The following is a 15,720-nucleotide window of genomic DNA, read 5'->3' as shown; positions in this document are numbered from 1 at the left end:
CAAAACAATTGTGTTGATGTAATCCTTCTTGATATCTCACTTTAGTTGCCCTGTTCTTTAAGTGCAATGCTTGATTTATTACTGGCTAACAGGGAACTCATGCCCTTCAGTTCCTCCTCTAGTCTACTGTTGATATCCCCCAGTTGGAACTTCCTGTTGTGGATCTTGGTCATGAGTCTGTAGATAGCCTCCAGAATCTTGTGGTCTCTCTCTGAAGATTCCTGAAGTGTTGAATGAGTCATGGATGGTTTAGTGTGGTCTCTTCATGACAGTTTACTATATACTTACAAATCACTCAAGTCCTGCACTGTGGATTTGTCAAAATACGCTAACCAGAGAAATCTGGTCATGTACACGGTTGTCTGTCAGCATGTGGTCAGGCTATAAGTTAACATCACAGGTTGTAAAAAATGAAATGGCGTATGTACAGTAAGCTGCTGGACTGACCAGCCATGTTTTAAGAATCCTTACCTCAGTCACCACAGTGTCCTCTGCCCAAGCATCAAGCAGGCTCTCTAGCGGAAGATGCGTTTATAAGTTATGATGATATTGAAACCTGACAGACTGAACTAAATGTTATGCACAACGGTTTACAATAGTTGGAGTCATTGAGCTCGGCTGATGCTCACCAAATAGAGAATGAACCTCCTCTTTCAGCCACCCAATCTCCTTTGTGTGTCTTTCCTGGTCTTTCCTGGTGTTCCATATGTCCTCCTTCATTTGTTCAATACACTGAAAAACAATGTTTACATTGAGTTTTTGCTTGGTAGCTGAGTGAGTGGTGTAGTTCAGTATGGAGGGCCATTGTGAGTGACTCATATCTCTTACCACATGCAGTCTACTGTTCTCCATATTGACCTGCTCCAGCATCATCCCGTTGTCATAGATGCTCTTCTCCGTGGCGATGATGTTTGCAGTGTGAGACGTCAGCAGCTCCATGTGTTTCTCACGCAAACCCTCTAGACTCCTCTTCATGTCCTCCTGTCAGTCAGTTACAAGCATACTGTTTCAATGCTATTACACTTCACAGCTTGCCTTTTAGAGTGTGTGGTAACCAAGATGTACATACTAAATGTTTTTGTTATGAAACTCACCTTTGGTTTGAGAAGAGTACTAGTGCTCTCTTTCATATCCTGGATGAAGAGCTCCAGATGATTGTTCTTACTCTTTAACTCTAATGTGGGGAAAATCATTTAAGTAATTATAAAATGCTGCACTACATGAAGTTATAGTGAGCACATTCTTTGAGATATCTGTATATTTGTGTATGTCTACTTGATATTGTCTACTAAATCAAATCAAATTGTATTTGTCAAGTGCGCCGAATACAACAGGTGTAGGTAGGCCTTACAGTGAAATCTTTACTTACAAGCACTTTACCACCAATGCAGTTTTAAGAAAAATAATATTTACGAAATAACTAAAGTAAAAAATAAAAGCGCAACAATCAAATAACAATAACGAGGCTACTGTATATACAGGGGGTACTGAGTCAATGTGCGGGGGTACAGCTTAGTCGAGGTAATATGTACAGCACCAGTCAAAAGTTTGGACACACCTACTCATTCAAGGGTTTTTCTTTATTTAAAATAAATATTGTCTATATTGTAGAATAATAGTGAAGACATCAAAACTATGAAGGTAGGGGTGGTATAGGTAGGGGTGGTATACAGAAGATAGGCCTATTTAGTAAAAGACCAAGTCCATATTATGGAAAGAACAGCTCAAATAAGAAAAGAGAAACAACAGTCCATCATTACTGTTCAGCAGTCTTATGGCTTGGAGTAGAAGCTTTAAGAAGCCTTTTAGACCTAGACTTGGCGCTCCAGTACCGCTTTGCTGTGCAGTAGCAGAGAGAACAGTCTATGACTAGGGTGGCCGGAGTCATTGCCAATTTTTAGGGCCTTCCTCTGACACCGCCTGGTATAGAGGTCCTGGATGGCAGGAAGCTTGGCCCCAGTGATGTACTGGGCCGTACGCACTACCCTCTGTTGCGCTTTGTGGTCTTAGGTCGAGCAGTTGCAATACCAGGCGGTGATGCAACCGGTCAGGATATGCTTTTGATGGTGCAGCTGTAGAACTTTTTGAGGATCTGAGGATCTGTTGTGTCATCTGCAAACTAATGATGGTGTTGGGAGTTGTGCTTGGCCACGCAGTCATGGTTGAACAGGGAGTACAGGAGGGGACTAAGCACGTACCCCTGAGTTGAGGATCAGCGTGTTTAGTCCCAGGGTCCTTAGCTTAATGATGAGCTTTGAGGGCACTATGGTGTTGAACGCTGAGCTGTAGTCAATGAACAGCATTCTCACGTAGGTGTTCCTTTTGTCCAGGTGGAAAAGGGCGTTGTTGAGTGCAATACAGATTGCGTCATCTGTAGATCTGTTGGGTCGGTATGCAAATTGGAGTGGGTCTAGGGTTTCTGGGATGATGGTGTTGATGTGAGCCATGACCAGCCTTTCAAAGCACTTCATGGCCACAGACGTGAGTTCTACGGGTCAGTAGTCATTTAGGCAGGTTACCTTGGTGTTCTTGGGCACAGGGACTATGGTGGTCTGCTTGAAACATGTAGGTATTACAGACTCAGCCAAGGACAGGTTGAAAATATCAGTGACACTTGCCAGTTGGTCAGTGCATGTTCGCGGTACACGTCCTGGTAATCCGCCTGGCCCTGCGGCCTGTTTAAAGGTCTTACTTACATCAGCTACGGTGAGCGTGATCACACAGTGGTACAGAACAGCTGGTGCTCTCATGCATGCCTCAGTGTTGCTTGCCTCGAAGCGCGCATAGAAGTAATTTAACTTGTCTGATAGGCTTGTGTCACTGGGCAGCTCACGGCTGGCCTTCCTTTTGTAGTCTGTAATAGTTTGCAAGCCCTGCCACATCCGACGAGCGTTGGAGCAGGTATAGTATGATTCAATATTAGTCCTGTATTCACTCTTTGCCTGCTTGATGGTTTGTCTGAGGGCATAGCAGGATTTCTTATAAGCGTCCGGGTTATAGTCCTGGTCCTTGAAAGCAGCATCTCTACCCTTTACCTCAGTGCGGATGTTGCCTGTAATCCATGGCTTCTGGTTGGTGCACATACGATCACTGTGGGGACAACGTCATCTATGCACTTATTAATGAAGCCGATGACTGACGTGGTATACTCCTCAATGTCATCCGATGAGTTCCGGAACATATTCCAGTCTAAACAGGTCAACATTCACAACAACCTCCCGAGCCACTGCCTGTTCACCCCGCTACCATCCAGAAGGCGAAGTCAGTACAGGGGCATCAAAGCTGGGACCGAGAGACTGAAAAACAGCTTCTATCTCAATACCATCAGACTGTTAAACAACCATCACTAACACAGGGAGGCTGCTGCCTACATACAGACTTGAAATCATTGGCCACTTTAATAAATGGATCACTAGTCACTTTAATAATGGCACTTTAATAATGTTTACATATCTTGCATTACTCATCTCATATGTATATACTGTATTTTATACCATCTATTGCATCTTGCCTATGCTGCTCGGTCATCGCTCATCCATATATTTATATGTATATTCTTATTCCATCCCTTTGCTTAGATTTGTGTGTATTAGGTAGCTGCACTGTCGGAACTAGAAGCACAAGCATTTCACTACAGTACACTCGCAATAACATCTGCATGTGTATGTGACCAATACAATTTGATTTGATCTGTGCTAGCAAAACAGTCCTGTAGCTTAGCATCTGTGTCATCTGACCACTTCCGTATTGAGCGAGTCACTGTTAATTCCTGCTTTAGTTTTTGATTGTAAGAAGGAATCAGGAGGATAGAATTATGATCAGATTTGCCAAATGGAGGGCGGGGGAGAGCTTTGCACGAGTGCGTCTCTGTGTTATTATAGTTGTTATTATAGATATATTAGCAGATTATTGGGTCAGTACCTGAGGTATGGTTTTTTAGTTTTTGGTGCCTGGACTGGTCAATGTCAAACTGGGCCTCCGCATCCTCCAAGATAGACTCTTTACCCTTCAGGTCCTCCTCCTTCTCCAGTCGGCTCTGTATCACTGACTCCGCTTCAGTCTAATTTCACAGAAGAAGAAGACATTAAATACATGTTTTCTCAACAGCTTGTATTCGTGATGAGGCTTACTAATGTCCGCTAGCTGAGTTATATGTAAAATGTAAATATATATATACTTACGATGAACTGTTGGATCTCGGCATTGTAGGAAATGGTCATCTGTTCATTCCCCTCCTCTGCCTTAACAATCTTGTTACTGAGACGTTCAATCAACGCACCCATGAATACATGCTCTCTGAGTTTCTTCTCCTGATTTAAATGTTTATGAAATATAAATTCATAAAACAAATAGAAAGTGCATGTGCTATCTCAATAGATTCCTGGAGAATTAAGGAAAAATAAGCGAACCTCTTCAAGCAGTTCCTCAAATCTCCTCCTGGTTAAACCAATATTAGAGTTGACCTCTTTCACATGCTGTACTTGATCTTTTTTTAGATTCTCCAGAGACTGGCACAGTACTTCTTTTTCAACTTCAAAGATTGCTCTGAAAAGAAAAGGTAAAAACCGTAGACCGCATCAAATCACCCAATTTATGAAGAGAAAGTCAAAGTCTGTAATGAAATGAAGAGATACTATTTGTTGCTTACATGTTCCTCTTTTCTTTATTGAGCTGTCCATGCAGTTCCTCCACATTTCTTTCAAACAGGTCTGCATTAACTCTATGAGAAACAAAACGCTAACTATTCTGACAATTCTGCATGACATTTACTTAATTTTTAGTACGTAACTAAACAAGCAGATAAAAGCTCTATAGTTGCAAGATAATTATTTAGAATTTGTATACATTATATTTCAAACTTGGTCAGATGGTTAATGCTGTCCTTAGTGAAATAGGTTTCTTTGATACTACACAAAAGTGTCAAAACTCGTAGGGGAGATTATAGACTAATATTATAAAATGGACCATATTACTTACATATTGGTTTCATGGAGTTGTTTGATCTCTTCATCCATTTCTCTGATCTCAATTTTATGTTTAGCGATCGATGCAATGCGCTCCTCAAGTCTAAGTCTGGACTTTTCTAAGCTGAAAATCAATCAAACAAACAAACAAACAAACAGATGATAAAATGCAGTGGTGTAAAGTACTTAAGTGAACATACTCTAAAGTACTACTTAAGTAGTTTTTTGGGGTATCTGTACTTTACTATTTATATTTTTGACTACTTTTACTTTTACTTCACTACATTCCTTAAGAAAATATTGTACTTTTTACTCCATACATTTTCATTGACATCCAAAAGTACTCGTTACATTTTGAATGCTTAGCAGGACAGGAAAAAAGTCAACTTCACCCACTTATCAACCGAACATCCCTGATCATCCCTACTGCCTCTGATCTGGTGGACTCACTAAACCAACATGCTTTGTTTGTAAATGAGTGTTGGAGTGTGCCCCTGGCCTTCCATAAATTAAAAAAACAAGAAAATGGTGCCATCTGGTTTGCTTAAAATAAGGAATTTGAAATTATTTATACTTTTACTTTTGATACTTAAGTATATTTTAAACCAAATAGTTTTTGACATTTACTCAAGTAGAAGTTTACTGGGTGACTTTTACTTGAGTCATTTTCTATTCAATTATCTTTACTTTTACTCAAGTATGACAGTTGGGTACTTTTTTACACCACTGCTAAAATGTAAGTAAAAATGACTGTCAGCCAAAGTAAAGGGAAAGCAGTGTTGCAGGTTGACTTGATCCTTCGTAGATGCAGGATGCAAAGAGGTATAGATGGAATACCGTCTTGAGACATTGAGGTGTTCAGCCATGACGTCGTCCTCCTCTTTCCTTTGAGCTTTAAATCTGTCAGACATCTTAGCAATAGACTCCAGGCGGATGGCATTCACTATCTGGCCCTCCTCCATCTCACCATCCACCTGCACACATAACAGAACAGAGCCCATCTACACAGCGCCGATCTATAATGCATGAGAATCCTCTACAACAGAGATCATCAACTAGGGGGCCGGAGCATAATTACAAATTATTTGTAGACTGCAAATTGACCGCAAGTAGCCCAAACAGATATATTTGACTAAAACACAACTTTCAACCTTGCTTATATTTGTATACGATCACATATACCTCTCTATTATGTGTAGGAATAGTTTCAAACAAATTTCCAAAATGAAAATCCATTGGAGCTGATTTGCTGGTGATTTTACAGTCTTTTATGTTCAACAATAAAAATATTAAAATATAAAAAGATTGTTGTTGCTCAGAACACTTAGCGAACCCTGCTCTACAATCACCCAATACTGGCTCCCCCAGACCACACGAGCCCCGCATATCATGCCAGGGGGGGTGTTTAGTAGCGAGTAAACATTTTGAAACGGGGAGGTACTACCTGAAGTCAAAGCCAACCTTCAGCATCATAAATTTGTTTCACATACACTACATGGCCAAGAGTATGTGGACACCTGATCGTCCAACATATCATTCCAAAATCATGGTCATTAATATGGAGTTGGTCCCCCCTTTGCTACTATAACAGCCTCCACTCCTCTGGGAAGGCTTTCCACTCGATATTGGAACATTGCTGCGGGGACTTGCTTCCATATATAGCCACAAGCATTAGTGAGGTCGGCATTTCAATTCATCCCAAAGGTGTTCAATGGGGTTGAGGTCAGGGCTCTGTGCAGGCCAGTCATGTTCTTCCACACCGATCTCGATTTTTTATTTTTTTTGTATGGACCTCAATTGCGCACGAGGGCACTGTCATGCTGAAACAGGAAAGGGCCTGGAAGCACAGAATCGTCTAGAATGTCATTGTATACTGTAAAGTTAAGATTTCCCTTCACTGGAACTAAGGGGCCTAGCCTGAACCATGAAAAACAGCCCTAGACCGTTATTCCTCCTCCACCAAACTTTACAGTTGGCACTATGAATAGGGGAAGGTAGCGTTGGTCTGTCGGACTGATTGGTCCGTCGGACTGCAGATGGTGACGTGTGATTCATCACTCCAGAGAAAGCATTTCCACATTTCCACTACAGTCCAATGGTGGCAAGCTTTACACCACTCCAGCCGACGCTTGGCATTGCGCATAGTGATCTTAGGCTTATGTGCAGCTGCTCGGCCATGGGCAGCGTACGAACAGTTCTTGTACTGACATTGCTTCCAGAGGCAGTTTGAAACTAGGTAGTGAGTGTTACAACCGAGGAAAGATGATTTTTTACGTGCTACGCACTTCAGCACTTGTCGTCCCATTCTGTGAGCTTGTATGGCCTACCACTTCGTCGCTGAGCCGTTGTTGCTCTTAGACGTTTCCACTTCACAATAACAGCACTTACAGTTGATCTGGGCATCTCTAGCAGGGCATACATTTGACAAACTGACTTGTTGGCAAGGTGGCATTTAATGACGATACCACAATGAAAGTCACTGAGCTCTTCAGTAAGGCCATTCTATTGCCAATGTTTGTTTATGGAGATTGCATGACTGTGTGTTCGATTTTGTTCACCTGTTAGCAACGGGTGTGGCTGAAATAGCCAAATCCACTAATTTGAAGGGATGTCCACATACTTTTGTATATATAGTGTATGATTCTGACTTTTGTCAGACACATACAAACACCCCAACTCCTCTACAAGGGGATACCAGGAGAGTAATTCTATTCAAAGGGCATTTTCTTCACGTTCAGTCAGCCTGTCATCGGATCATATGGCCACACACAGCTGCTATGCCCTTTGATGGACTGTGTGAACTCTAGCACATCAGAGGACACTCCAGTGAACTGTCTCTCTTAAAGGTCAGACTTAGCACAAAGTGCCTTTGAAGGAATACTTTCTAAAAATATCAATTTGACTACAGAACAGTAAGGCTGAGGCCTCTGGCAATGGCAGGAAATCGATGTCTCACATCTGACATCATGCAGGTGTTTATAATCCCTTCCACCATAGCAACACCAACAGAGAGAAGAGAAGAGTGAGAGGGAAGAGGAGAATGAAGCAACATGTTGCCCTGGAGCTGTACTGTAGTAGTAGCATCGCTTTGGAAGAATCTAACCATCTCTTACCTCTACAATCTTTTCCTGTAGTGCCTGAACTTTCAGTTCAAATGCAATTCTCACTTCAGCCAACTCCTTTACATGAAATTCCCTGTGGAAACAATGGTTAATGAGTCGAAAAATATGGAATGATGGAAGCAGACATGATATAATATACAGTATCCCTTGCATTCCATGTATGCTCCATGCTTACGCAACATACAGTAAGTACCTGGATGAATGCAAATCTTACTTCTGAAGAACAAGTTCCTCAAATGTGTTGATCTCGTCTGCCAGCTGCTCTTTGTATTGGATTTCAGACGCTGTCAGTTTGGCTATACTTTGCTCTAACTGGACAATGTGCTGCAATGAAGGAAGAGTGTTGGGTGAAATAACACAATTTATAAATATGTATTTAAATCCAGTGGTGGAGATAGTGCCAATTGTCAAGATACCTTAATATAAAATGACTGAAGTAAAAGTGAAAGTAACCCAGTAAAGTACTACTTGAGTAAAATTCTTAAACTATTTGGTTTTAAATATACTTAAATATCAAAAGTAAATGTAAATAATTACTCAAATATACTTAAGAATCAAAAGTAAAAGTAAATGCTACAAATAATTTCAAATTCCTTATATTAAGCAAACCAGACAGTATGATTTTCTTGTTTTTTTTATTAATGGAGAGCCAGGGACACACTCCAACACTTAGATATCATTTAAAAACGAAGCATTTGTGTTTAGTGAGTGCCAGATCAGAGGCAGTAGGGATGACCACGTGTCTTGATAATGGCATGAATTGGACCATTTTCCTGTCCTGCTAAGCATTCAAAATGTCACAAGTACTTTTGGGTGCCAGGGAAAATTTATGGGAGTGAAAAGTACATATTTTCTTTAGTTATGTAGTGGAGTAAAAGTAGTCAAAAATATATATCGTTAAGTAAAGTACAGATTCACCAAAAACTACTGAAGTAGTACAATTTTTACTTAGTTACTTTACACCACTGTTTATATCATACTATAAATGAATAAAAAAGGCAGTTATAGCAAGTGAAGAGCATTAGTGGAAAATGTAATTAATTTACTACTTCACTGAAATACTTCAGTTCACTTGCTTTTTTTTGCTCTGTGACTTTGTCCTCCTTATCCAACAGTTCTGCTAAAAAAATGTCCAGCTCCCTGCGTTTCTTCTCATTGTTCTTCTTCTGGTCCTGTATGTTATTGATGACTTCCTCACACTAGACCAGCAAGGAGGATAAGATTAAGACGGTGCCTCACAGCAGGGTATAGTATCTCAGATACTGTAAGCAGGTAGAAGTTAAGAGCATTGGGCCAGTAACCGAAAAGTTTCTGGTTTGAATCCAAGAGCCGATTAGGTTAAAAATCTGCTGATGTGCCCTTGAGCAAGGGACTTTTAAACCTAATTGCTCCTGTGCATCTGCTAAATAACAAACATTTAAGCATTTAAAATGTAGCTATAATAAGAGGTGACTGTGATGTACCTCTCTCTGAAGATTCTCATTTGTTTCAACAAACATCTTCCTCTCTTGAATCATGTCTTCCTCTAGCTCCACTTTAGTGTTCTCCACATCTGTGATCTTGGCTTTCCCTTCTTTGATCTCGTTCATTGTTTCATTGAGCAGAATCTGTTTATTGGCCTTCTCTGACAGCTGGTAGTTTAATTGGTTGATGACATTTTCATGGTCACCTTTTACCAACTCTCTCTCAGGACTGAAAAAGATTCCAAAACAAGTAATAACAAGTTATAACATCATGGATGTTATGTGAAATGTTGCCGATTTTGTTATGATCTGTTACACCTACAGTGGGGCAAAAAAGTATTTAGTCAGCCACCAATTGTGCAAGTTCTCCCACTTTAAAATATGAGAGAGGCCTGTAATTTTCATCATAGGTACACTTCAACTATGACAGACAAAATGAGAAAAAAAAAAAATCAAGAAAATCACATTGTAGGACTTTTAATTTATTTATTTGCAAATTATGGTGGAAAATAAGTATTTGGTCAAAAACAAAAGTTTATCTCAATACTTTGTTATATAACCTTTGTTGGCAATGACAGAGGTCAAACGTTTTCTGTAAGTCTTCACAAGGTTTTCACACACTGTTGCTGGTATTTTGGCCCATTCCTCCATGCAGATCTATAGAGCAGTGATGTTTTGGGGCTGTTGCTGGGCAACACAGACTTTCAACTCCCTCCAAAGATTTTCTATGGGGTTGAGATCTGGAGACTGGCTAGGCCACTCCAGGACCTTGAAATGCTTCTTACGAAGCCACTCCTTCGTTGCCCGGGCGGTGTGTTTGGGATCATTGTCATGCTGAAAGACCCAGCCACGTTTCATCTGCAATGCCCTTGCTGATGGAAGGAGGTTTTCAATCAAAATCTCACGATACATGGCCCCATTTATTCTTTCCTTTACACGGATCAGTTGTCCTGGTCTCTTTGCAGAAAAACAGCCCCAAAGCATGATGTTTCTACCCCCATGCTTCACAGTAGGTATTTCTTATTTTTTTTTCACCTTTATTTAACCAGGTAGGCTAGTTGAGAACAAGTTCTCATTTGCAACTGCGACCTGGCCAAGATAAGGCATAGCAGTGTGAACAGACAACACAGAGTTACACATGGAGTAAACAATTAACAAGTCAATAACACAGTAGAAAAAAGGGGAGTCTATATACATTGTGTGCAAAAGGCATGAGAAGGTAGGCAAATAATTACAATTATGCAGATTAACACTGGAGTGATAAATGATCAGATGGTTATGTACAGGTAGAGATATTGGTGTGCAAAAGAGCAGAAAAATAAATATGTATGGTGATCTTTGGATGCAACTCAGCATTCTTTGTCCTCCAAACACGACGAGTTGAGTTTTTACCAAAATGTTCTATTTTGGTTTCATCTGACCATATGACATTCTCCCAATCTTCTTCTGGATCATCCAAATGCTCTCTAGCAAACTTCAGACGGGCCTGGACATGTACTGGCTTAAGCAGGGGAACACGTCTGGCACTGCAGGATTTGAGTCCCTGGCGGCGTAGTGTATTACTGATGGTAGGCTTTGTTACTTTGGTCCCAGCTCTCTGCAGGTCATTCACTAGGTCCGCCCATGTGGTTCTGGGATATTTGCTCACCGTTCTTGTGATCATTTTGACCCCACGGGGTGAGATCTTGCGTGGAGCCCCAGATTGAGGGAGATTATCAGTGGTCTTGTATGTCTTCCATTTCCTAATAATTGCTCCCACAGTTCATTTCTTCAAACCAAACTGCTTACCTATTGCAGATTCAGTCTTCCCAGCCTGGTGCAGGTCTACAATTTTGTTTCTGGTGTCCTTTGACAGCTCTTTGGTCTTGGCCATAGTGGAGTTTGGAGTGTGACTGTTTGAGGTTGTGGACAGGTGTATTTTATACTGATAACAAGTTCAAACAGGTGCGATTAATACAGGTAACGAGTGGAAGACTGGGGAGCCTCTTAAAGAAGAAGTTACAGGTCTGTGAGAGCCAGATATCTTGCTTGTTTGTAGGTGACCAAATACTTATTTTCCACCATAATTTGCAAATAAATTCATTAAAATTCCTACAATGTGATTTTCTGGATTTTTTTTCTCATTTTGTCTGTCATAGTTGAAGTGTACCTATGATGAAAATTACAGGCCTCTCTCATCTTTTTAAGTGGGAGAACTTGCACAATTGGTGGCTGACTAAATACTTTTTTGCCCCACTGTATACATTGCTCAACATTACTTATATTACTTACTAAAGAATAGCATTTTGCTTTTCAAGGACTTCCTGTTTTTTCTCCATTAATTCTATTTCTTGCACTATACTGTTCAGTTCATCTTGGAGTTGAGTAATTTGACCCGCATTTATATTTCTTGCAGCCGCAACACCAGCTGAAAGGGACAATGACACATATCTGTGAGCAAAACATGACTGGATAGCTTTTTCATTCTAGCTTTAAGGCAAGAACAGGCAACAAGGCCGCTCAAGGCATAAGCGACATAAGCAGTCGCTTAGGAACTCAGTCGGGGTCTTAACTTACTGTTGAGAGTTAGAATAGTAGAACACACAAGGTGCAAGTTTGACATTATTCTCTTGTTATGTCTGTCACTGACAGTCACTCAGTTAGCCATGTCAGCTAACAATTTTTTAAATTGGTAAGTTAGTCTAGCCAGCTATCTAAACTTGTAGTAATCATGTCCAAATACCGACAGGTCACGCAGTGCACATGCCCAGGGACCCTGGCCTCCTGGGGGCCCCCACTGATTTTTTAAGTCACTCTCACTCAGATATCATTAAGTCATAGCAAAATGTTAGAATGGCAGGAAATTAGCTGTAAAACTGCAAATCTTTTCTCGCTGTCTCATGGCAAAATGAGAATTGCATTATTTATTTTTTATAAAATTGCAAAATTTTCTCTCAGCACAATGGAAAAATGTGTAGAATTGCAGGAAATGTACTTTAGAACTGCAACATTTTTCAAGATTGGGGCCACTAAAAAACAAATCTCGCTTAGGGCCCCCAAAGGGCTAGAGCCAGGCAATATTAATTTCTTTCCACTGGGCACAGACATCAGTTCAATGTTTAGTTTTGATTTACATTTAGTTGTCAACTAAAGTGAATTAATTGTGAAATCCACAAAACATTTCCACCATGTCATTGGATATAGTTTAAAAGTTGGGTGAAAAAAATATGAAATTCCCTTATGTTGATGACTTCCTTCCAATTCCAGTCAGGTTTCCACGTTGATTCAACATCATCACACTTGTATTTTGGGTTGAAATGATGTGGAAACAACATTGATCCAACCAGGTTTTGCCCAGTGGGTTGTATTCTATGAAATCATATCATTGGGGTATATAAGTTATTACCTGATATCTCATTCTGAACATCATCATGGATATTCTGGCATTGATGTCGGAGTTTGCTTGTTTCAATAGTTTCTACCTCCAGTTGTTCATGGACTACTCTTCTGGAAGTCTCCTGATTTATAGAAAATAGGGTTTTCAAAAGAGTGTGTAAAGCAAGTTTTCTGGCCTCTATGGCCATTGTCTCTATGGACTTATTTAATTTCAATGTTTTATTAGTTGTATGTACAGGATACACATGGTATACACAGTCCAACGAAATGCTTACTTGCAGGTTCCTTCTTGACAATGCAACAACAATAAGAAATAAGAATAGATATGAATACGAACATAAAGTAAATGGCTCAGGATAATATACGTTATATTTACCTACCCACTGGGCACAGACGTAAATTCAACGTCTATTCCTAGTTGGTTCAGTGTGTGCCCAGTGGATAGGTTTACATTCCACTTTAGATAATATATTAGTTTATTAGTCTATTTATTAAATAAATCATATTGGTCGCAACAATATTTAGACTACCCGATGTTCGATCGTCTCTTTCCCTATTGGCATATGCCTACCAGTTCAGTGATGGCAGCAGCTATTTCTTTCAGGTGATGACTGGCCTCAGGACTGAATGGAACTCCCTCATCCCTCAGCTGCTTGTCTATGTCAAGGCAAACGTTCAAACAGGCAAGTTGTGCTATTAGCGATGTACATTTAGATCTGATACAGTACTTATTTGAAACATTAAAAGGATTCAACTTGGCAACTACAAATCAAAGTAATCGGTTGGGTTGCATCACGTCTGCGCTCATTCACAAGTGTAGGATTTGTCAACACTGAAAAGTAGCAGTTTATCGGATGCTTTTCTATACGTTTCGTTGACGATAGTTAGGGGCTAGCTAGCTATAGTCACTCATGACATGTGTAACAGTAGCAAGAGAGAGAGGCGCATTTTGTTTTCTTACCTAATTCGCCCAAATGCTCCAAAGCAACCAGAACAGCTGGAAAGTCAGGCACTAAGCAAGATGCCATGTCGAATGTAAAATATATGCAAATAGCTAGCTTCGTTGACTTGTATCAGTGTTTGGCGTTTGCTTCCAAGTTTGAGCAGCGCGAACCGAATATGGGTTGGCATGGTAACCAACATGCAAGACACAAAAGTGAGAGTAGGCCTAGATCTTGCACTCAAAAAGATGAAGTGCATGTGGAATGGGATTGGAATAACAATATTAATGAGTATCACTCTAGCATCTTGAAGATATTATATTTGGTATGTTATTACTAAAATGTTTTCTAAATAAAAACAACATTACCCTATCTTTATTTGGGGGTAATATATAGCCTACCTCTCATTATATGTATTTTTGCCAGTATTAATCAACGTCGTTAAAGACAATGTCAGGGAAAGACGTCAATCAAATCATCCTCATTTACATGAAATTCCTTTGGAGAACTTGTAATGATGTACACTAGATGGCAGTGTAGGACCAGAGATAGACCAATTCCCAGAACAATACTTTCCAGTGTCCATCCAAAGTGATACTCATTGCAGTCTGCAATGCAGGGGTATTTCTTCTTGGAGAAATTATTATCTGTCTTCTATGGACATTACATAGTCGTTGTATAGGCCTATATGTGACATGCATGGACCAATACAGATTATATATGTGTCAGTAGTCCTCAAGTGTGGCTGTTCCTTCTTTCCATTGTGCTTACTGATCTCAAAGTGTCTGACATGTGTGGAATACCCCTAGACAAACCCTAGTCCATGCATGGGCTGTCACCTAGATGTTTTTTTAAATGTAGTATACATGAACAACACAGTCCAGCTGATGACACAAAAGTAGTAGGCCTGGTCACCAACAACGATGAGACACCCTATAGGGAGGAGGTCAGAGACAACAACCTCTCTCTCAACGTGAGCAAGACTAAGGCGAATATCGTGCACTTAAAGAAAAGGAGGTCCGAACACACCCACATTCACTTAGACGGAGCTGTAGTGGAGCGGGTCGAGAGTTTCAAGTTCTTTGGGGTCCACATCACCAACAAAGTATCATGGTCCAAACACACCAAGAAAGTTGTGAAGAAGGCACGACAACACCTTTTCCCCCTCAGGAGACTGAAAAGATTTGGCTTGGGTCCCCAGATCCTCAAAAAGTTATACACCATCGCGAGCATCCTGACCGGTTGCATCACCGCCTGCTATGGCAACTGCTCGGTCTCCGACTGTAAGGCGCTACAGAGGGTAATGCGTACGGCTCAGTACATCACTGGGGCCAAGCTTCCTGCCATCCAGGACCTCTATACTAGGCGGTGTCAGAGGAAGGCCCAAAACATTGTCAGGACTCCAGTCACCCAAGTCAGAGACTGTTCTCTCTGCTACTGCATGGCAAGCGGTACCGGAGTGCCAAGTCTAGGTCCAAAAGGCTCATTAACAGCTTCTACCCCCAAGCCATAAGACAGCTGAACAATTAATCAAATGGCCACCCGGACTATTTATACTGCTGCTACTCGCTGTTTATTATCTATGCATAGTCACTTTACCCCTACCTACATGTACAAATTTCCTCGACTAACCTGCTCATTAACTCGGTACCGGTGCACCCTGTATATTATTTTGTTCTTTTATTGTGTTAATTTGTATTTTATTTTACATTTTAAATATTTTCTTAACTCTATTTCTTGAACTGCATTGTTGGTTAAGCGCTTGGTTAAGCATTTCATGGTAAGGTTGTATTCGGTGCATGTGAGAAAAAAAGTGATTTGATTATAGAACTTTATGTCTAGCAGCAGCAACACC

The 15,720-nt window shown here is 40.5% G+C and overlaps 1 protein-coding gene across 1 annotated transcript; it reads right to left on the bottom strand.

The window, feature by feature from the left end:
* Positions 1-41: 41 nt before the first annotated feature.
* Positions 42-13,952, bottom strand: LOC139384183 (coiled-coil domain containing 175). The gene is made up of 19 exons (XM_071128893.1): positions 13,886-13,952; positions 13,496-13,581; positions 12,935-13,046; positions 11,821-11,956; positions 9,550-9,778; positions 9,163-9,285; positions 8,301-8,410; positions 8,078-8,159; positions 5,802-5,938; positions 4,978-5,088; positions 4,649-4,720; positions 4,410-4,545; positions 4,182-4,310; positions 3,922-4,060; positions 1,095-1,174; positions 829-981; positions 630-732; positions 472-515; positions 42-221 (listed from the first exon to the last, which is right to left on the bottom strand). Exons 1-19 carry the CDS (start codon positions 13,950-13,952, stop codon positions 42-44), a joined length of 2,229 nt encoding a protein of 742 aa, XP_070984994.1.
* Between the last annotated feature and the right edge of the window lie 1,768 nt (positions 13,953-15,720).

Source organism: Oncorhynchus clarkii, chromosome 25, assembly GCF_045791955.1.
Source record: "Oncorhynchus clarkii lewisi isolate Uvic-CL-2024 chromosome 25, UVic_Ocla_1.0, whole genome shotgun sequence".
In the NCBI taxonomy this organism is placed as follows: domain Eukaryota; kingdom Metazoa; phylum Chordata; class Actinopteri; order Salmoniformes; family Salmonidae; genus Oncorhynchus; species Oncorhynchus clarkii.
This window is presented reverse-complemented; position numbering and strand designations above follow the sequence as displayed.